Genomic DNA, 21836 nt, shown 5'->3' with positions numbered 1-21836 from the left:
CTATTTGTATTTAGCCTGTTCCCAGAACTGTTTTGTGCTTTTGCCAACTCTATTGCTCATTGTCAAGTCCAACATTCAGTTTGGCATAATAGCACAAACAGACAGGCACTCTTGTTCTGTCTTTCAGCACACATTTTGTCATAAATATTTCAATTGTGTGCTTTAAGCTGTTTCAATATTGTGCCTGATGTGGGGTTATGCACCATACTATAAAAGACCAACAGTGAAAACCTTGTTGATTTTGTGATGAACAGTTCAAGGAATGGGGCTCCCCAGTGGTGCAGCGGTGTGAGGCACTGCAACTGTTAGAGGTGTAACTACAGACCCTGGTTCGATTCCAGGCTGTATCACAACAGGCTGTGATTGGGAGTCCCATAGGGCGGCACACAATTGGCCCAGCATCGTTAGGGTTTGGCCAGGGTAGGCCGTCATCGTAAATAAGAATTTGCGCTTAGAGGTGTAACTACAGACCCTGGTTCGATTCCAGGCTGTATCACAACAGGCTGTGATTGCGAGTCCCATAGGGCGGCACACAATTGGCCCAGCATCGTTAGGGTTTGGCCAGGGTAGGCCGTCATGGTAAATAAGAATTTGCGCTTAACTGACTTGGTAGAATAAAGGTTATTTTTAAATAAATGCCTTTGCTGAAGAAGGATCAAGTATTGTTTCAGGACAGGAGGAGAAAATAAATGTTTTACTGAATAGGAGGAAATGACTCATGTGCTGTAAGTGATGGGTACAGACCATTACAAACAGTAAAATGTCCCACGTTTGTATATTTGACAGCAATTCCCGTAGTACACTTGATGGTGATGATGACACTGCCATCTAGCGGAAATACCATACAACACATCATGGCCTCTACCACTGGCTGACTACCATTTTTTTCTTCTTGACGGGGATTTCCTGAGGAAGTAAGACCAAAGCAAAGGGGGCTTTCCAACCACTAGACATCAAGACAAGAGCAAGTCAGCAGCGGCTGCTTTTTCTGCTATATTCCCGTATGGATTTTAGTACATTTCCTTTTAACATTCTGTTTTTAAAATGTCAGCTACCGATCAAAAGCCTCTAGCTGCCTGTTTTAAAACCGGCAGTGTTTGGTCGTTTTCATTGTAAGCGGTTACATTGTGGTGTTCATGAACGTGCCATTCATCGAAGCTCCATTTGTAACATTGTAGCTCCTGGAAAACGGCGTTGCGTTGGCCCACGTTATATCTGATTCATGTAAGTATTGTTGCTAGACGGGAAAGCTAATGATATTATAGTGAATTTGACTTTTATGTAGCTCTGTCTGTCTGTAGATTGCAACATGTTGAGTAGCCATGCAGTTGTGAGCCAAAACGTGTGTGGAGCTAGGGAGGCTTCAAATTGGGGTATGATGTAATTTAAAACATCCATTGTGGTGCACTGAATTGCCTACACTCAGCCATCTAAACCATGGTGAAGATTTACCAATAATGGCATATTCTAAATATGTATTATTCCACATGATCAACTTGTCATGTCATTTTACGTTGACATGACATATTATAAGATCTTCCGTTTTACACCAATCCATGTGCAATACATTAATTGCAGTTATGACAAATTGGTTGTCCAAAAATGTACCTCAAGTCATTTGCATGATTTTCTATTTTGGAGGGTGGTTTCTATTATCAGACACGGTGAACAGTCTGGTAATAGTAAATATTGGGTGCAAAAATATATTTGTATTGAAATATATGCTTATCATATGTCAATAATGACTTTGAGACATGCCAAACGGTATGCATATGAAACATTGAAAACATTCTTTTAATAGAATCACAATTCTGATTGGCCAGGTCTAAGATCACTGATCAGAAAAACATGAATCTGTTCTGGGAAGATTCACCTGTTTCCAAGTTCTCTTGCTTTCAGGTTATAGTGTTCCATGTAGCTAGAAACACGAGCATTTCGCTGCACCTGCGATAGCATCTGCAAATCTGTGTATGTGACCAACACACTCTGATCTGATTTAGAGCAATTTGGGCTGTGACGGTCATAGGAATTTTGGATGACGGTAATTGGTCAGCCAAATGATCGCGGTTACTGTTATAACAGACGCACATTTTCTCTCATCCTCCGCTCCAGACTGCATGTGTTTCTGCTGGGAGGGGGGTATTGCTTAGACAACTGAAGACTCATTTGCTACAACATTTTGCTTGTTTCAGCAAAGAGCGACAATGTTTAATCATGTTGTATAGTCCATGTTACAGCAGAAACCGACTCAACTGCCTGAATACCCGGCCACCCCGTCTTCAGTTAGCTGTTCATTCCACACAATTAAAGAAAAAAAAAATATATATATATGGTCATGATGGCTGTTATTTTATTTTCATGATGGTCTTTATCCATACCAGTAGTTACATGGTTAAGGTAATTGTGCCAAACCTAAGTGCAACGAAAGGTCACTCAGAGAATTCCCCTACTTGTTTCGTTTTTGTTTTGTGATGTCATGTTACTTAACCAGCATAACAAGACTTGCCAACATCTGTATAATGGGAGTGGAGAGACTGCACTCTGTACGGATATTGTCTGAGTAGAATAGATAGGTCGTGCATTTTATGGCCATATGAGAGGATCTCGCCTGAGAAACTATGACATGTAACTGATTTCCCTCGTCTTTTTTCTTCCTCCACTCACTGTTAGACACAGTGTGTCCTTTCAGCATCAAGCATTATGACCAGGTTTAAATACGGTAGAATAATGAGCCTGTTTCTCAAAAGATTTCGGACTTTCTCCATGTAAACCTATCAGTGAGTGTATTTAACAGGGGAAATACCCAATTTTACATAATGCTCAGCGTTTCATCAGAAACAGATTTCCTGTCAAGGAAGATAGACCTGACTAATCTCGTCCCTGGACCAAATGTACCCGAAACAATCTCAAATGTACTATATGCGTTACTTTAGGTAGGAGATAACGAAGATATCTATCTAGCCTAACCAATCAAAATTTCTAACTTTTGCTGACAGCTTTTATCTAGCTGTGTCTGGAGTTTGTGTAGGCTTACGTGTGTGTGTGTGTGTGTGTGTGTGTGTGTGTGTGTGAGAGAGAGAGAGTACTAAGTTGTGTGTGTAGTCAGTCAGTGGTGATGGACAGGGACAGGCATGTGGAAAAGCCCCTTGAATATCCCAGGAAGTCCCATGCGAACCACATGAACTGGTCAGCGAATAGTCTAGGCCTAGTCCATTTGCTCATCCAGTGATGATGGTTGGATGGACTTTCAATGGTGAGGGCAGAGTTGTAGAAGTGGCCAGTCTTGATATCCTAACCAGTGTCAGTCTGAATGGGTTCAGTTGTACTATATGAATGAGTCATTTGAACAACGTGTAACAGGATGTAGACCTGATGGTTCAGTCATTAGTTCAGAGTTGATTTCTAGCTTCTCGGGAACCTTTCTCAGTTCTCCATTTTAACTAGAACCTACTAGTAGAAGTCTTGTTGGGGGGGTGATGGTGTATGCTGTATTTACATGGGATTGATGTCAATTGAAGGATGTTCTAGCCTAGACTGCTTGCACTCCTAAAGTGAATAAAGTTTTGGCAAGTCAATAATAAAGGCTTGGTTCAGTCGAGATTAAGTTCTGTCCTCTCTATCTAATTTTGGGTATGTTTTATTCCAGTCCCAGGCCTTCCTGCTTGTGCACTCCACTCTGCTCCGAGTCAGAGCGGGGATAAAATTAGACCCAGTTAGCTATGCCTGTTATAAAGGGGTTTCCCAAGGCTTGGCCTGACAGTCGTGTGCTGTTGATGTGGCAATGAATTCTCAGCATTAACACACACAGCCTCAGCTGGAACACCATGTTGTGTTTGTCCTGTATGTTGCAACTGTACATTTTATGAAACATCTCTCACCTCATGTCTGTCTGTGTGTGTGTGCCCTCCCCAGGTCATGTCAGCAGGGCGGAATGCGGACGGGCGGGAGCTGCAGATCCCCCTCCAGCAATGCGCTCTCTCCCTGGCCGCTCTCTCCCTGGCCCAGCGCCCCTGGCCCAGCGACCACGTGGCAGGCTTCCTACCCCAGCACGGGGGCTTCAGGGACCACTTCGTAGCCACCCCGGAACCCAAGTACTGCTGTGAGTCCTGCAAGCTGGTGCTCTGCAACCCCAGGCAGACAGAATGCGGACACAGGTTCTGTGAAACCTGTATCTCTGATCAACTAAGGTGAGAAGATATTTGATATTCATGCTGAGTGTGAGAATGAATGGGTTTTTTAGGATTTTTTTTTAGGAAATTACAGTTGAGAGATTACAGAAATGTCTTCTTGTCAGTGTGTTTGATATGTCAGCTGTCTTTCTGGTAAGATTGGTTTGTCATTCAATGATCATGTGATGATGATGGAGGAATAATGAAGTCATTGGCCACTAGTTGTTAATAGGATGCTTGATTGGACATAAATTATTAGTTAAATCTACTTTACAGCAAACCGAATCCAGTATGTCCAGAAGATAAGGAACCTCTGTTCAAAGACAAGGTAAGACTGAAAATGATTTGCATCACTATCATCACCCTTATATACCAGCCCCAAGGGGGGAAAAAATGAAAGTTTATTTTTAACTCAGTCAGGGTCTCAACTAACTGTTGAGAGTTAAAATAGTAGAATAGACAAGGTACATTTCGAAATTTGGTTGTGCACTCAATTAGCCCATATCAGCTAACGTTTTTTAAATTGATAAGTTAGTTTAGCGAGCGATCTAAACCCATTCAGTTTATTAGTTACTCATTCAGATATCAATTCAAATCTGCAAACATTTCTCTCCGCCCTATGGCAAAATGAGTAGAATTGCAGGAAATTAGTTATAAAAAGTGGCAAGATCTTCTCTACACCCATGGTAAAGTTGCTTTAAAAACAGTAACATTTTCTCTACACCCCATGGCAGAATGTGTAGAATTGCACTAAATAACATTTAAAACGTCATCTGACTGCGTGTGTGGGTATGGATGTGGGTACGCAGACCCACGAGCCACTGAGGCCCCTCATGATGAGTTCAGATTTTCGGTGGGCCCCATTCCAATCAAAGTTGCCCATCCCTGCTATATACCCATTCTAAATGGCCGTGAACATAATCAGTGACAATCGTGTTGTGTGTGTGTGTGTTTTGTCAGGTCTTCCGTGACGTGTGCTGCCATAGAGAGATCATGGCTCTGAGAGTGTACTGCAGGAGTGAAAAGAATGGCTGTAAGGAGCAGATCAGTTTACAGCAGGTCATGGTAAGTGTCTGACTGGGGGAAATAAAACGCCCCATTGTTGCACAGTGCACGCCGTCGGTATTCAAACTCTGAACTGCAAAAGATCCACCCATTTTTGAATGACCGTTTTAGAAAAATGTTTATCTACAATTCTCCTTGATGCTCGTCACATTGGTTGGACATTTCCCATCAACTGTTATGAGTTACTATAATAATACGTAACATTTTCTTTACACTCATGAGTCCTTTTCCTTAAATGTTTTCTTTTTTTCCCAGGATCATTTAAATGTGTGTCCGTATTTTGAGGTGCCATGCCCTTTGGGAAAGTGCAAAGAGAAGATGATGCGCAAAGACATTCCTGAACATTTGAGTTGGAAATGTAAACACAGGGAGACCACCTGTGAATTCTGCATGCAGAAGATGGCCATGACTGAGTTACAGGTAACTAGAACCACTACTGGAGTTGGGCCGGTGCTCACCAAACCTGCACCTCCTAAAGAATATTTTGTCTTTAAGGGGGAAGTTTAAACGTGAGTTTCCTGCTTTAAAAAAAAAAACGAGGTCGATACCCTGTCTGTGTTAAAAAAATAAAAAATAAAAAATACCTGGAATTTAAGCCTGTTCAGGTGGTATGGAACTTTTGGTCCACATCATGACGTCATAATGTGATCTGATTATAATAGAGCTCATCAGATTGTAGTCCTAAAACCCGGAAATTAGTTACCCCTGGTTTGTCAGCCATCCCTATGGGAAATATGAATGGCGAAAGAATAGGGTTTTTGAATAATCGCCGAAAATGAGGTCAACACAGGCTTTGGAGATCTTATACCTTTTGTTATGTGAGATAATAGCAGTCCGTTAACATGACCTTTATCAATTATGAAGCCTTTATGTGATTACATAAATTATTCAAAATTCACAAAAAGTGTTGTTTGCTGAAGTTTATCTCATAGAAGAAAACATATAAGATCTCCTAAGCCTGTGTTTACCACAGACTAGAGGTTGACACCGGAGTGAAAATTAATTCCTGTCCCTTGTCCTGTCATTTTTTTCCTTGAATTGTTCTGACCTCGCAACAGTTATATCACCCCGGGAACTTTCTTGTCCCTTCCCAATAAAAATCACTCCTGTCCAGTCCGTGCAAATTTTTGTGCACAGAAATATAGGCTATTGTGTTTGTTTAGGAAGTATTGAAAATAATTTCAGCAATATGCGACTGATATGTGGTTGTCTTACCTATTGTTGGCCTAAGTCGCTCTGGATAAGCGTATTCTATATTACATATCGACTAAGGCTGAAGGATGAGGACAGAGACCCCAGCAGGATGGGATGCACAACAGCACCAACATAAATTTGTAGCCAACAGCTGAGCACTGTGCACATATGAACATTTATAGCACATTGTCATTTACAACATGAACATAATTCTTTTTGGCAGTACTGCATAAATCAATATTTTTCTTTCACTCTTTAAATAGAATTAGTACTGGCACCAAGTCAGTTAAAAACAAATTCTTATTTACAATGACGGCCTACCAAAAGGCAAAAGACCTCCTGGCAGGACAGGGGCTGGGATTAAAAGATAAATAACATATAAATATAGGACAAAACACACATCACGCCAAGAGAGACTGAAGACAACAACATACTGTATAAAAGGATATTAAGAGGACCGACACCCAAAATAAGTACTGCAGCGTTTCCCGTACATTCATTTAGCAGAGGCTGCCCAAAAATATGACTGCAGTTTGAAAGAAGTTGCTGACTAGCGTTTGCACAATTACTAACTAGTATTAGCGCAATGACTGGAAGTCTATGGGAACAGCTAGCATGCTAGTGAAACTAGCTCCGTTCAAACTGCACGCAGAGACATACACATGATATCCATGAGTTCATCTGACTCTGGGTAAGTAGAAAAGGGGCTTAATTGCCAAATGTTGCACTATCCCTTTAAGATCAGTGACACGTTACAAGGTATATTTGAAGGAAACGGTGGTGTGAATGAGCGCCATGAGCGCACAGCCACTACTTGCTCCTCATCATCTCCCTACAGTGCAGTGGCGCACATCAGTTATATTTCAGATGTTAACATCATTACATTTTCATGAATTTTGGAGTAGAATGTATTTTTAAAAAGTCACCAGAATTGACCTTCTCACTGTCGTTCTGGTACTGGCATGTATTTAAGTCCACCTTAATCACTGACTATAACAACACTGTTACTTCCCTAAACAATATCATTGATTGATGTTGTAGAGCCAGTTCAGTATTTGTGTTCAATGTTTTTTGTGTGAATATTTACTAGGTGTATTTTCTTTCCATAGTGCCAATTTCTCTTTACTTGATAACTTTTTCAGAAACACAAAGACACCGTTTGTCCTTCATTTCCGGTGGCCTGCCCCAATCATTGTACTTTCCCCTCCATCTTACGGAGCAAAGTAAGAAGTTTATTTAAATTTTTGTCAAATAAATTGTATTCATGCAAAACAAGAATGGTCATCTTTCCACTTATCATCAGATGGATAAACATCGTTTTAGTTTTTGTGTTGCTCATTTCATTGAGACCACGTTGTACTGAAAAATGCTTGACACATAAGGAAATGATTGAACCTGAATGTGTGTTTCTACTCTCAGCTGACGAGTCATCAACATGAGTGTCCCAAGGCTCATGTCACCTGCTCCTTTATCCGCTTTGGATGCAATTTCAAGGTCAGCCTTCATGTTACTATGACTGTTAGAAATGTTATTAATAATAACATGCTTAATATAAGTTCTAATAACATGGCCACTATGAACTCCCTGTGATGGCTCTCCTACTCCTTTGTCTTGCTATTGTGATCATAAGAAAGTGGTGCTACTGTCCCACTGAACACCAACTCGGCCATATTTAGGAGAGCATACAGTAGTTTTAAGCTGGTATGTTACTGATATGATATTCCCTGTTGCTCCTCTGTAGGGTCTCAACCAAGACATGAGGGACCATGAATCTAGCTTTGCCTCTGAACACCTGCGGTTGATGGCAACCAGAAACACTACACTGGAGGCCAAGGTACTGGAATTACCTTGAATTTTTTACAACAATTTGCCCTGTGTACAATTAGAGGAAAATTTTTAAAGAATCAGCATAATGAAATTGTTGATTCACACGTTTTTGTACGTGCATTTATATGTAACACACTAACAACAAAATATATTTTGGGAAGTACCCGAAATAAATCATTTGGGAGAATTGAAACTAAATGAACCACACAGCTAACTTCATAACAACAACTAACCCTAGGGCTGAATGGTTGCTGTAGTTCAGGGTAACGAAGCAGTAATAACAACAAATTAAATAAAATTTAATTTGTCACATACACATGGTTAGCAGATGTTAATGCGAGTGTAGCGAAATGCTTGTGCTTCTAGTTCCGACAATGCAGTAATAACCAACGAGTAATCTAACTAACAATTCCAAAACTACTACCTTATACACACAAGTGTAAAGGGATAAAGAATATGTACATAAAGATATATGAATGAGTGATGGTACAGAGTGGCATAGGCAAGATGCAGTAGATGGTATCGAGTACAGTATATACATATGAGATGAGTATGTAAACAAAGTGGCATAGTTTAAAGTGGCTAGTGATACATGTATTACATAAAGATTCAGTAGATGATATAGAGTACAGTATATACGTATACATATGAGATTAATAATGTAGGGTATGTAAACATTATATTAAAAAAAAAGTAGCATTGTTTAAAGTGGCTAGTGATATATTTTACATCAATTCCTATTATTAAAGTGGCTGGAGTTGAGTCAGTGTGTTGGCAGCAGCCACTCAATGTTAGTGGTGGCTGTTTAACAGTCTGATGGCCTTGAGATAGAAGCTGTTTTTCAGTCTCTCGGTCCCAGCTTTGATGCACCTGTACTGACCTCACCTTCTGGATGATAGCGGGGTGAACAGGCAGTGGCTTGGGTGGTTGTTGTCCTTGATGATCTTTATTGTTTATCGTCTAGGTGGAGGATGTTAAAGGAGAGCTTCTGGAGCGGTACAAGGTTCTGCCGGGCCTGAGCAGCCGTCTGTCTGAAACATTGTCTCACTACGAGGAGATGAGGGAGAAGAATAGACAGCTTGACCAGAAGCTCAATACCATGCAGGTAAAGGTCCAATCTAACCTTGTAATAAAGACGTAATACTCTCCTTTGGCATACATAATAATACTTGTCTTTGACATGCATCATGACATAATGCACTGTCCTTCAGTCCCATTTACTTATTTCTCAGTTGCAGGTAAAGTCCTGTCATGTATGGAAGTAGGGCTGCACGATATATGCAAAACATTAATTGCGATTTTTGTACCAATTATTGCAATTGCGATTTTACTTGCGATTATAGATCAAAACACTTGGGTGAACTGTTAGAAACGCAAAATTAGAATGATCATTCTGTTGCTATGGTTGGAATACAGTGGGAACATGGAATGCAGTTTTGTTTGGTATGACAACGGAAGTAAGGGAGGAGATAGTTGTGACAGAGTAGGAACCAAAGTGTTGGTCAGTGTTTCCCGGGGGACCCTAATTCGATTGATATAGATGGGTACATTCAGACAAAGATTTTAGAATATTCTTTGCATTTTCTTCTCTGATTTTAAGAACAAGCTATTGCACAAACAATGCTGATATACTGCACCATTGGTACCGGCCTGTATATTAGCCAAAGTTTGCTAGCAATACTTGCCCTATCAGTGGATTTAGCCAGAGATTTTAGAGAAAGGAGGAGATAAGAATCCCAGCGGAAAATGAAGAGAAACTTATAACGCTCCACCCAGCAGGCTCACAACCAGTCATCAGCGCTATATTCGCGCAATCGCAAAGATTTGTTTTTCGGGTTGAGTGGTGACTGACATAGAGACCATCTGATCAACAGAAACATAGCAATCAAATTGTAGAAATATGTTGTTGAGTTTCTGAGTAGTAATTTAATTTGATAAAAAAAGGAGAGTTGTTGAAGTTTGTCATCTGCTATTATGCAAAAGCTGTCAATTGTGTTAGTTGTGTGTTCGTATCGAAATGAGTTTGCTAGCTGGAAATGTAAATAAAACAGACCGGAGGAAGATCATGTAACATTATTTTTTAGTCATTCAGGTGTCATTGTTCTTGGTCTGGCAAAGCCAACATGGTTGGGTAATATTAGAAGGATGAGGTAGTGGAAGGATTAAGGAACTGCACCTGCTTAGCAGTAGCCAGCAAAATCATCACATACTTTCTCAGTGGACACAACGATCTAAACATAGTAAGTACCAATGTGGTACTGCAATTTTAAAGAGAACTGCAGAACTCTGATACTATGATAGGAGACCGGGTGATAGGTTGGGAGTGGGTACGTTGTTCTTAGAATATGTAACCTGTAATATGTTGATACCGACGTCTCTTTGAGACCAATGACATCAGCAATAGTGCTGCTGCTGCAGATACAAAGTACCGTGCGTGACGAGGCACCCGTGATTCTAGCTACAACAAACAAGGCAGGAGCATGAGAAATGCAACATCACCAAAATATAAAGGATAGTCTATGTAATAACAATGCTTGTCAAGAGAACATACAATATAAGTGTAATACAATATGAGCGATGCAGCTGATAGGGTACGATGTCCCTGTCTAAATCCAGATCCGAACTAGGCAGCAGGGTTCGGAGGTTCATCAATGTTTCTAGTTTTTAAGCTACGCTGTTCAACATTTCAGTTTTAAGTTTTTCTTGGCTGCCTCTTGTCCTATGAATTGTTTTGCGTTGTCTGCGCAGCTCTGCACTGATTCAACACATGGCGCACTACTGCTCTGAAAGCAGGGTGGAATGCTTTGGCTGGTCTGTGTGTTGTGTAGTGAATGGTGTCTTTGTGATTTTGTAAGTGTGCTTTTTATTAATTTATGTTTTTCTCTGACAAATGTGTGTGATTGGATTTTCTATTTTTCTATAGTGCAGAATAACACATTTGAAGGCCTGATTAGATTTGCTGTGTCCGTGAATCTTTTGTGCTGTATGAATGTGCTCCTTGCTGGGCTGCATAGGAGTGGTCCTCTCCTCTGGTCGACTAGGTCACCACGCCTGTCCCAATTCCCTAGGTCTCCATCCAGGGACAGCTTCCGGGCCACCCAACCAGCCACATACGCTTGCCTCTGCCTCGACGCTGTCACTGATCTCTTCCTTTTAGAGGAGTGACATCAACCATATTAGTAACATTCATTTTTCTCAATTGCTTTGGTATATTGTTGGGATAAAGGATCATATTCTCGAAATTAATCACTTTTTTACAATTTGACTTAGATTTATGTAGTTATTCATATAGAATTATTCGTAGTCATATGAGTACAACGCTACATAACAAAATTTGGCCTTATCATTGTGTTTCTCGTTATCAATTATGTCACTAAATTTCACAGAGTGAAACTAATTGTGTATCTCCTGCACTATAAACTACTCTTACACACCTGTTCAAGTGGTGTCGATGGGAGACCGTATAGGATGGAGGTCACAGATGTCTCAAGTTTTGAGGGAGTGTGGAATTGGCATGCTGACTGCAAGAATGTCCACCAGAGCTGTTGCCAGAGAATATCACTTTAATTTCACTACCATAAGCCGCCTCCTGTCGATTTAAGGCAGCTCCTCTCTGGTTCAGAGGGGTTGGGTTAAATGCGGAAGACACATTACAGTTGAATGCATTCAGTTGTACAACTGAGTAGGTATCCCCCTTTCCAATGTTGTTTTAGAGAATTTGGCAGTACGTCCAACCGGCCTCACAACCGCAGACCACGTGTAACCACGCCAGCCCAGGACCTCCACGTCCGGCTTCTTCACTTGCGAGATTATCTGAGACCAGCCACCCGGACAGCTGATGATGATTTGCACAACCGAAGAATTTCTGCACAAACTGTCTGTGAAGCTCATCTGCTCGTCCTCACCAGGGTCTTGACCTGACTGCATCGTAACCGACTTCATTGGGCAAATGCTCACCTTCAATGGCAACTAGCACGCTGGAGAAGTGTACTCTTCACGGATTAATCCCGGTTTCAACTGATCTGGGCAGATGGCAGACAACGTGTATGTCATCGTGTGGGAGAGTGTTTTGCTGATGTGAACGGAGCGCCCCGTGGTCGTGGTGGGGTTATGATATAGGCAAGCATAAGCTATAGACAATAAACACAATTACATTTTATCGATGGCCATTTGAATGCACAAAGATGACGTGATCCTGATGCCCATTGTCATGTCATTCATTCGCCACCATCACCTCATGTTTCAGCATGATAATGCACAGCCCCATGTCACAAGGGTCTGTACATAATTCATGGAAGCTGAAAATGTCCCAGTTCTTCCATGGCCTGCATACTTACCAGACATGTCACCCATTGAGCGTTTTCCAGTTGCCCCCCCCCCCAATATCCAGCAACTTCACACAGCCATTGAAGAGGAGTGGGACAACATTCCACCAGCCACAATCAAACAGCCTGATCAACTCTATGTGAAGGAGATGTGTCGCGCTGCATGATGCAAATGGTGGTCACACCAGATACTGACTGGTTTTCTGATCCACACCCCCTTTTTTTAAAGTTATGAGACCAACAGATCCATATCTGTATTCCCAGTCATATGAAATCCATAGATTAAGGCTTAATGATATATGTGACTGAAACTCAGTAAAATGTTTGAAATGGTTGCATTTCTATTTTAGTTCAGTGTAGATTGGTAGGTAATGCAGTTGATCCAGTCAGCAACATTATGCATTACATTGACAGTGAGCATTGGCATTGTTTGATAAGTGAGATATGTGAAGGCCTACCTGCAGTAACAGAATGGCTGAAGATTTGAGATGCCAGCCCGAACCCTCATGTTGGCAGGTGGATGTGTCGGTCTGTTAGCTCAGGAGCAAGCTTCAAGCTGTTTGTTTCATCAATGTTGTAAAACATTTTGATGTGCCGCCACAAAAACTGATGACCAGACTCCTATCGGGACAGAAATATAGGGACAGAAGCATAGTGATTAACCTATTGAACCTCAATAAGCGATAGTATAATTAGTCATTTGTAATGATCTATTACATGAACTAAGCTGTAATTACTTCTAGACCATGCTTTTTAAAGTTTTTCTGGCATATTTTAAAGAGACGAGGTAGAAGATGGGGACGAGTCGACCAATGTTTATGCAGTGGGCTGTGTGACCGCTGTCCTTGTGTTCTAGGGAAGCACCAAGATCCTTCATGGCCTTCACATTGTTGGACCCCCTGATCACAAATTACTGCTTTCACTCAAATGATTCCGGAATATGCGTTAAGGTGTGATTAGCAGGTGTCAAAAACAGCGGGTCAAGCAAGAGCTCTAGGCTATAGAGAGAGTGTTCCTTCCACTCAGTCCAACATCATCAAGGAGATGAACTGCACCCTCCTATAGGGAGACTATACATACAGTCACTGGGCATGGTAGATTTGGAAACAAAATAACCTATTGGCTGTAAAAGTAGGAGTGCATTAGTATAAGTGGTTGTCCCTTTGGTTAGTTTAGGTGGTTGTCCTCTTTTTTTGTTGTCTTGATGATAGGTAAGTAAAGAAGACATGATATATAGGCCTACCTGTTTCCATTTTTCCGTTAGGTTAGTGTTCATAGATCCTGTCTGGCAGGCTTTTTTGTTGTTCTCTTAACAGACACCATCAACTCTGGTTGTAATCAAGATGATCTTTAACTGTTATCTCATCAAGGACAAGTATGCACCTTCTTTCTTCAGTGGTCATGCGCTGTGCTCCTCTTCATTTGGCTGAGGACACAAACACAAGGTTGCTAGGAAGAATGTCTTCCTCAGCTCTTTGTAGCACTTTGGGCTGTGGTGTAGTAATTGGAGGGAAAACTCCTTTTAATCTCTTTTGTGAATCTTCTCCCTCTTGTTTTTGAGCAATGCATGTTTCACTTGAGTCCTGCAGAACGCCTTTGCCTCAGGGCTCAACTGTTCAAAGGAGTCCTGCATTCCTGCCTCTTTAATAGACTCCTTCAACTTCTGCATCCTTGAAAGAAGTAATATATCAAATAATATATCACTCAGTTCAGTTTCTGAAAGTAGGGCTATAGGCTACGCCTAATAGTACTGAGTGTACAAAACATTAAGGACACCTGCTCTTTCCATGAACGACTGACCAGGTGAAGGCTATGATCCCTTATTGACGTCACTTGTTAAATCCACTTCAGTCAGTGTAGATAAAGGGGAGGGGAGGGGATTTTTGAAGCCTTCAGACAATTGACACATGGGTTGTGTATGTGTGTCGTTCAGAGGGTGAACGGGCAAGGCAAAATATTTTAAGTGTGTTTTGAACAGAGTATGGTAGTAGGTGCCAGGCGTAACGGTTTGTGTCAAGAACTGCAACGCTGCTGGGATTTTCACGCTCAACAGTTTCCCGTGTGTATCAAGAATGGTCCACCACCCAAAGGACATCCAGTCAACTTGACACAGCTGTGGGAAGCATTGGAGTCAACATGGGCCAGCATCCCTGTGGAACGCTTTTGACACCTTGTAGAGTCCATGCTGTTCAGAGGGCGTAACTTAATATTAGGAAGGTGTTCCTAATGTTTTTTACACAGTGTATATTAAGCGACATTTGTCTTCCATCTTGTTTATCCTCTTCCTCATTAGAAACTTCATTAGCCTCCTCTTCCCTCTCTCTTGTTCTAGCAAGAGTTCAAGCTCCTTTATTCTGTATTGCTGTATACATTTTTAGTATAGAATTCATTGTTGGAGGGTCAAGACGTTGTGGACCTAGGTTGAATATATCCTTAAGTTGATCTAATTGGTTATTACAGGGTCATAATTGCCCAATCAGAGCCACGTCTACATCTCCATTATCCTTACTCTGTAGATTTATGGCAGTGTTAGAACAGGTCTTGAAATCGTGACATTACGTAATCTACCCTGACTTTTAAGGGATTGTGTGAAGATTAGTTTAGCAACTGCGAGACACAGCATGGCAACGTGAACGTTATTGGTCAACAGTCTGCTGGGTGGCGCGTTATACGTTTCTCCATTCATTTCCCACAGTGATTCTTATCTCCTTTTCTAATATCTCTAGCAGGGTGCGTCTCGAGTGTGAGGAACTCTGCCTGCTTGAGTGACAGGGGGTGGGGCTTGGCGTGTGTGTGTGTGATTGGGAAGCGGACAAAAGAGGAGAGGCTGTGAGAGAAATCTGTTTAAAAAATTGTCTTTACGGACGGCTATGTGGTGCTTTCTAAATATCGAAGCCTCATGCGATATTGCACATGTCAACATCGCAATTTTGATTAACATTCGATTGATCGAGCAGCCCTATATGGAAGTGTGTGTAACTGCGTGTGTGTGTGTGATTGTTCCTCCATGTAGGAGTTGATGAGTTCCCACTCTGAGAAGCTTCTGGAGATGGAGCTGGAGCTGAGGTCTCTGAGGTCTCTCCGAGAGGAGGTGGAGACCCTCCGAGGAACCGTGGAGAGCATCCGCTCTAGAGTCGCCTCTCTAGAAGGAGGGCGGGGCGGGGCCAACCCAGCCACACACACACTAGGTGAGTTGCCTTGAATTCTCTCGTTCTCAACACTTGTCTTGTGAATGCTCTTTAGCACTTCACTGCCACTAAAACCTGTAATCATGTGTAACTCGCTTTTAGGAGTTTCTCAAAGTGTAATGTGACATTGGACCAAATCTGTTATGCTCAAAGTCTGAAACGACATTATGAGCAAAGAAATTATTGAACATTTTAAATAAAAAAAAACTGAAATAGCTTTTTAGTCAAGAGTAGAGAGCAGTCCAGAGTGGTGCAGACAATACAGGGCTCTTATTCCATTGGCTTGCTTTTGTTTCTCTGCATGTTCTTTAGAGACACAGCTCTCCCGTCACGACGACATGCTGAGCGTCCATGAGATCCGACTAGCAGACATGGACCTGCGCTTCCAGGTCCTAGAGACGGCCTCCTTCAATGGGATGCTCATCTGGAAGATCCGTGACTACAAGCGGCGGAAACAAGAAGCAGTGGCGTCAAAGACCCTGTCTCTCTACAGCCAGCCTTTCTACACTGGCTACTTTGGCTACAAGATGTGTGCCCGGGTCTACCTGAATGGAGACGGCATGGGGAAAGGAACCCACTTGTCGCTGTTCTTCGTGGTGATGCGTGGCGAGTACGATGCTCTTCTGCTCTGGCCCTTTAAGCAGAAGGTGACCTTGATGCTGATGGATCAGGGCCCAGCCAGAAAGCACTTAGGGGATGCCTTTAAACCAGACCCCAATAGCAGCAGCTTCAGGCGGCCCACGGCAGAGATGAACATAGCCTCAGGCTGCCCGCTGTTCGTGGCCCAGACTGTGCTGGAGAACGGTACTTACATCAAGGACGATACCATCTTCATTAAGGTCACAGTAGATACGTCTGACCTCCCTGACCCCTGACCTATGGTCTGTAGAGAACAGCAGATGTATCCGGATCAGTTTTATCTGTCAGAGGGAGAGGTGCCCTTATGTGAGAGAGATAAAAAAAGAAGGAAGCAGAACGAGAAAAGAACAGAACAAAAAAGTTAGCAGAATAAGGTTTCTTTGCAGATCTCAGTGTGTAGCCTAAGCCTGTAGAAAGAGCTGAGTGGACCTCCGAGCAGTAGCCTTTGGTCCCTTTGTTGCTCACCAGAGAGGTGTGAGGATCATTTTTCAACACGGGAGATATGTCACAAGCAGGGTTGGGTAGGTTACTTTCTAAATTTCATCCGTTACAGTTACTAGTTGCCTTTCCAAAATTGTAATCAATAACGTAACTTTTGGATTACCCAAACGCTTTGTTACTTTTAGATTATTTTCCCCTTAAGAGGCATTAGAAGAAGACAGAAATGTATGTTACCAATTGAACTACATCTATTGCAGGATAAATCAATGTTAAAGTTTACATAGCTGGCCTTATATGGATATTACATTTTACATTATGGGTTGGTTATGTAGGCTTCTTCCAACGCATCGCTTTCTACTACATACAATAATACGATTTAAATTATATCTTTACATTAAAAATCTAACTCTGTCAGATTTCCAGTCATTCCAATACATGTTATACCCCTTGGTCTTCAAGAATAGGATGTGGAAATATGGAAGTATAGATTCGCCAAATTGTTTTACCTGAGCACAACCCCAAAACTAAGGACTTATTAGCCAGCCCTGATTTTTGTTAAGTTAAAAAATAAATGCTGCACTCATGGAATGGCATGCTTTGAGCACTACTGAAAAGTGCTATTTACATGTGAAAAATGAATGCCATTTGCTGTAGGCCAATTGTTTATCTTTTTGTTGGTGACACTTTAATATCTCGATAATATGCAGGGCAAATCCACAGATGAAACGATAACAAAATGGCCAACCCGCCTCTGTTTTTGTAAAAAGCTGAGGGATGGGCCTGGTGAAATGTAACCACTCTCAGATTAAGACACTGCTATGGATGCAAGGACTGACCATCCATGATATGAAAATAGTTTTAACCATGTTATGAGGCTATACAGTGTATGTTTACATTTGAGGCATTTATAAGTTCAATTCCTCAAGAAGCAATGGATATTTTTTTTATCGGCATGAATTAGATTGAGCAATAAAAGTCCCACTTTTATTCCATAGGCTGGGATCCGCACTAAGCAGCTGTTTTCACTGGCTGTCCACTGGTTTCAAAAGCAATGATTGATATGCAGCTTAAACTTTTTGAATTCAACCATTATTGGGGTCAAATACCCATTTATATTTGTGAACAGCCATCCACAATCCGTAAATCGCAAATAGCGAAATGAGAGAGAAGCAGTGTGATTTACATCAATGAGCATCACTTCTGTCATCCTTACTTCCAAGCTTTTATTCAAGTTGTATAATCTTTGGATGCCGACAGCAGTCGCACCATTGGAAGACAGCTTGGACTGTAGCCTACAAAAGCCTATTCCTGCTCTTTTCCTGCGATCCATCAAACACATTTGGTGTGTCATCATAGTGGTCTCTGATTTGTGGTCAGACTCGCTCAGATGGAACAAACTTAAACTTGCACCTGTTTCCTCAACGATGTTCAAATCAGCATTGAAAAAATAAGTGTCAAAGATGTATTTTCGCCAACATCCTTTCTGAATTTATAAGTAATCTTCTAAATAATCATAGCTTTTTTCAAAAGTATCTGTAATCTGATTACAATATTTTTGCTGGTAATGGATTACAGTTACCGTTTTTTTGTAATCTATTACTCCCCAGCCCTGGTCACCAGTGGCAACCAGGCTGAATATTAAATAGAGCAGTGAACATGGTGGTTTAATAAGTGATAATGCCCTCGAAGCTGGTTTTTGAAGGATATATTTGCAGGGGCGTTGTTAGGCAAACCGTGCCAATATGTCCTCCAAACACCGTCTTCGAGGGCCTTATCACTTTTATACAACGGGTTACCAACGTTTTCAAATAATGATTGACATATTTTCATAAACGTTATTTTGATTAATTTATTCATATTGTTTCATTCTTCCACGAGATATAGTCCCGACAGAAATCTAGGGTTGCTACCCAAGCCAGCTGGTCCTTCGTTCTATTGGTTCGGTTGCCAGAGGCACGACCCAGTTGTCTTTTTGTTCTAAATCTATAGATTTTGTTGATGGCTGGCAACTTTCTTATCCCTTGCTAGCTAGCCAACTTTAGCTAACGCAGTCATGTCAAACAGTGCAGCAAGAATAACATCAACGTAGCTGCATTTGCATTTGTGTAAGCTGTTTTCTAGTGACGTTATTTGGATACATCCATAACAATGAGCTAATGATGCTCAATTTCAACTGGCATAGAAAATGTGCTCTCTCGTTGGGGTACTTGTGCACAGGAGCAAGCCAACAACACAACTAACCCAGTCACTTCAAACTGAAAAGACTGAACTAGCAGCATTTTGTTTGACCTGTTTTCTGTTGACATTTATTTGTATATATCCATACATAATATGGTGGTTCATGATTTCGACTGGCTGATAAAAGCTGTCTGCCTGTCTGTCTCATCCCGACCCTACAGGTTCATTGCTATGGGACAGCTGGAGATCGAATTTCAATATTGAAACAATGTTGCAAATGTCAGAGAGACAGACCGCAAGGTTTATACAAATCTCTGCTATTGAAAACAAATTGCTAGTCTAAAAGAAATGGGAGAATATCTAGATGCTTTTTACAGTGGAGAACAAGTTAATAAATTGTCTGGCTGGGCTGATGAGACGGTGGATTGCGCAGTGAGATGGAACAGAGTAAACAGTCATTTTTAACGTCATAGTTTTAGCCGGTGGTAACTTGTGGGATAGACACCGGCTTGAATGTGGTTTTAACCAATCAGTGTCCAGGATTAAACCCACCCGTTGTATAAGTCTAAAAAATGTCTATGCTACTCAGAGCAGGGATAGGTATAAATGGCATGGAGGGTGGATCATTCTAAGCCAAGTTATCAGGATGTAACCATCGTCAAACTACATGGACCCATTATGTATGTATGTATGTATGGCAATCTACCAAAACTAAAGATCATATAGAATGGAGAAAAAAATTTACTTCAACATTAATCATTTCTGCCTTGAAGAACATGAGTGGGACAACGCATCATCCAACGCGAGTCGAGGTACAGACAAATATTACAGGAGACATCAAATATCACTAAGGAGAACTCCGACTTGACTTTGTTTGATGAAACATTTCTAAATTAAAGCTGGAAGAGACAATCCCACATGACATGTTGGATAAGGAGATACAATACTTTACCTTGTTGTGTTTGCATTGATGGTGAAGTTTGGTCGTATTATTGCATTGTTAAAGTACAGAATGTAACGTATAGTATGTATGTTTCCAGTGTTGTGATGGTGTTGGAGAACGTTGTTGATTGACAAGCTTTTATTAACAGTCGTTGTGTGAGTAGTAGTGTTTTGTGTGCAGGCTCTTATTTCAGATTTGGTTTTAGTGGACCTGGTACTTAGGCAGTGTGCAAAGTCTGCATCTGAAACGGCACCCTGTTCCCTATATAGTGCACTACTTTTGGCCAGAGCTGGCCAAAAGTAGTGCACTACATGGGGATTCAGGTGCTATTTCAGACACATATGGCACAAAGGAATGGATACACACTGGTATAGAAATGCCACTGCTACGTGGAGTTAACAGGAATAGCCTTTCATTTCTGAAGATCTATATAGATCTGTAAATTACTTCTATACCGCTTTTTGTACCAATACCTTACACATTGTTTTTGTAATGTTCAAAACGGATGCTGTGCATCATGCTAATTATTATTTTTTAACAGTTGGGAAAGCAAAATGCCTCAAACTCCAACCATGTTGATTGAGCTGAGACATAAAGTGGACTTGTTTTCGTGATGGTTGGTGGAGAATGTTATTTGCACAAGTTATGTTTTGAATGTGTATGTAATATTAAAATTGTTAAAAAGAACTTGAATTTGTCTCTTGGCTGTGATGTTTGGTTCCTGTGGTGGAGGCGATCCAAAGGAGAAGATGGATTGGCCACACACTCTGAAAGCCTCCTCCAACATCACCAGGCAAGCTCTATCCTGGAACACACAATGGAAACTGAAAATTGGGCACCAGAGAAACATCTTGTGGTGGGAGCTTGAAGCAGACACCAAAAGATCAGGCACGGGATGGAACGAGATTGACAAGACAGCCTAGGACAAAGTGCGTTGGAGAGGTATCGTCAATGGCTTAAAGAGTTGGGGTGGGAGATGATCCTGAGTGAGTTGTCAAGCCGTAGGCAATGGGAGATAAAATGTGGAGGTGTAGATGGAATGGCTGCTTAAAGTTCTAATCATTATATATATATTTTAATGTAACCCTTATTTAATTAGGCAAGTCAGTTAAGAACAAATTCTTATTTACAATGACTGTCTACATGGGCCAAACCCTAACCAGGACGACCCTGGGCCAATTGTGCGCCGCCCTATGAGACTCCCAATCATGGCCGGTTGTGATACAGCCCGGGATTGAACCAAGGTCTATTTTGACACCTCGAGCACTGTGGTACAGTGCATTAGACCACTGCGTAATACCTACTTTGTCTAATTTTATTATATGACTGACACTGGTCTGCCACACTTGCCGCTTTTGAATCAAGAAAACTACAGTGAAGTTGGTTAATTGATGTCTTGATGATATGTTTAGTGATGGGTGGGGAAAAGGTCTGCTCAGACTGTAGCTAGCTCTCCAGGATATGGTGACCACCGCTTCATAGACTTTTTCTTATCTTCTCCTTCCACTAGATGTCAGGATAGTACAGAAGCATAGTATCTATTGCTGTATATTTTCCACCAAGGGTAGGCGACAACCGCCACGTGACTTTTCAAGAAAACCTGACAACCACAGTTACAAGACCAGACACCCTTGGTGAACTGTAGTGTTTAGATAGTTGCAGGTAGAAACATGTCATGTAGACACAATTCCACATTCTGTATGACCGGTCTGATCGAGTACATTCAGGTCATGTAATTATGTAACCTTGATTTAACTAGGCAAGTCTGTTAAGAACACATTTTTATTTACAATGATGGCCTACACCGGCCGAACCCGGACACCGCAATCACGGACGGTTGTAATACACCCATGATTCAAACCAGGGT

The 21836-nt window shown here is 41.4% G+C and overlaps 1 protein-coding gene across 1 annotated transcript; it reads left to right on the top strand.

Annotated features, from left to right (window-relative positions):
* Positions 1-911: 911 nt before the first annotated feature.
* On the top strand, positions 912-20662 carry LOC135508003 (TNF receptor-associated factor 3-like). The gene is made up of 11 exons (XM_064927867.1): positions 912-1224; positions 3913-4187; positions 4446-4497; positions 5130-5234; positions 5490-5654; positions 7571-7651; positions 7848-7922; positions 8170-8262; positions 9220-9360; positions 15594-15768; positions 16081-20662. Exons 2-11 carry the CDS (start codon positions 3916-3918, stop codon positions 16641-16643), a joined length of 1722 nt encoding a protein of 573 aa, XP_064783939.1. The 5' UTR covers positions 912-1224; positions 3913-3915; the 3' UTR covers positions 16644-20662.
* Positions 20663-21836: the final 1174 nt, after the last annotated feature.

Source organism: Oncorhynchus masou, chromosome 21 (genome assembly GCF_036934945.1).
Source record: "Oncorhynchus masou masou isolate Uvic2021 chromosome 21, UVic_Omas_1.1, whole genome shotgun sequence".
Taxonomy (NCBI): Eukaryota; Metazoa; Chordata; class Actinopteri; order Salmoniformes; family Salmonidae; genus Oncorhynchus; species Oncorhynchus masou.
The sequence above is the reverse complement of the archived record's forward strand: the minus strand, read 5'-3'. Positions and strand labels throughout refer to the sequence as shown.

Excerpts from the sequence above, each read along its gene's own strand:
- LOC135508003 (XM_064927867.1), top strand. The coding sequence starts at position 3,916 with ATGTCAGCAGGGCGGAATGCGGACGGGCGGGAGCTGCAGATCCCCCTC. Across the intron at positions 8,263-9,219 it reads ACACTACACTGGAGGCCAAG|GTGGAGGATGTTAAAGGAGA; the intron begins GTACTGGAATTA and ends TTTATCGTCTAG. Across the intron at positions 9,361-15,593 it reads AGAAGCTCAATACCATGCAG|GAGTTGATGAGTTCCCACTC; the intron begins GTAAAGGTCCAA and ends TCCTCCATGTAG.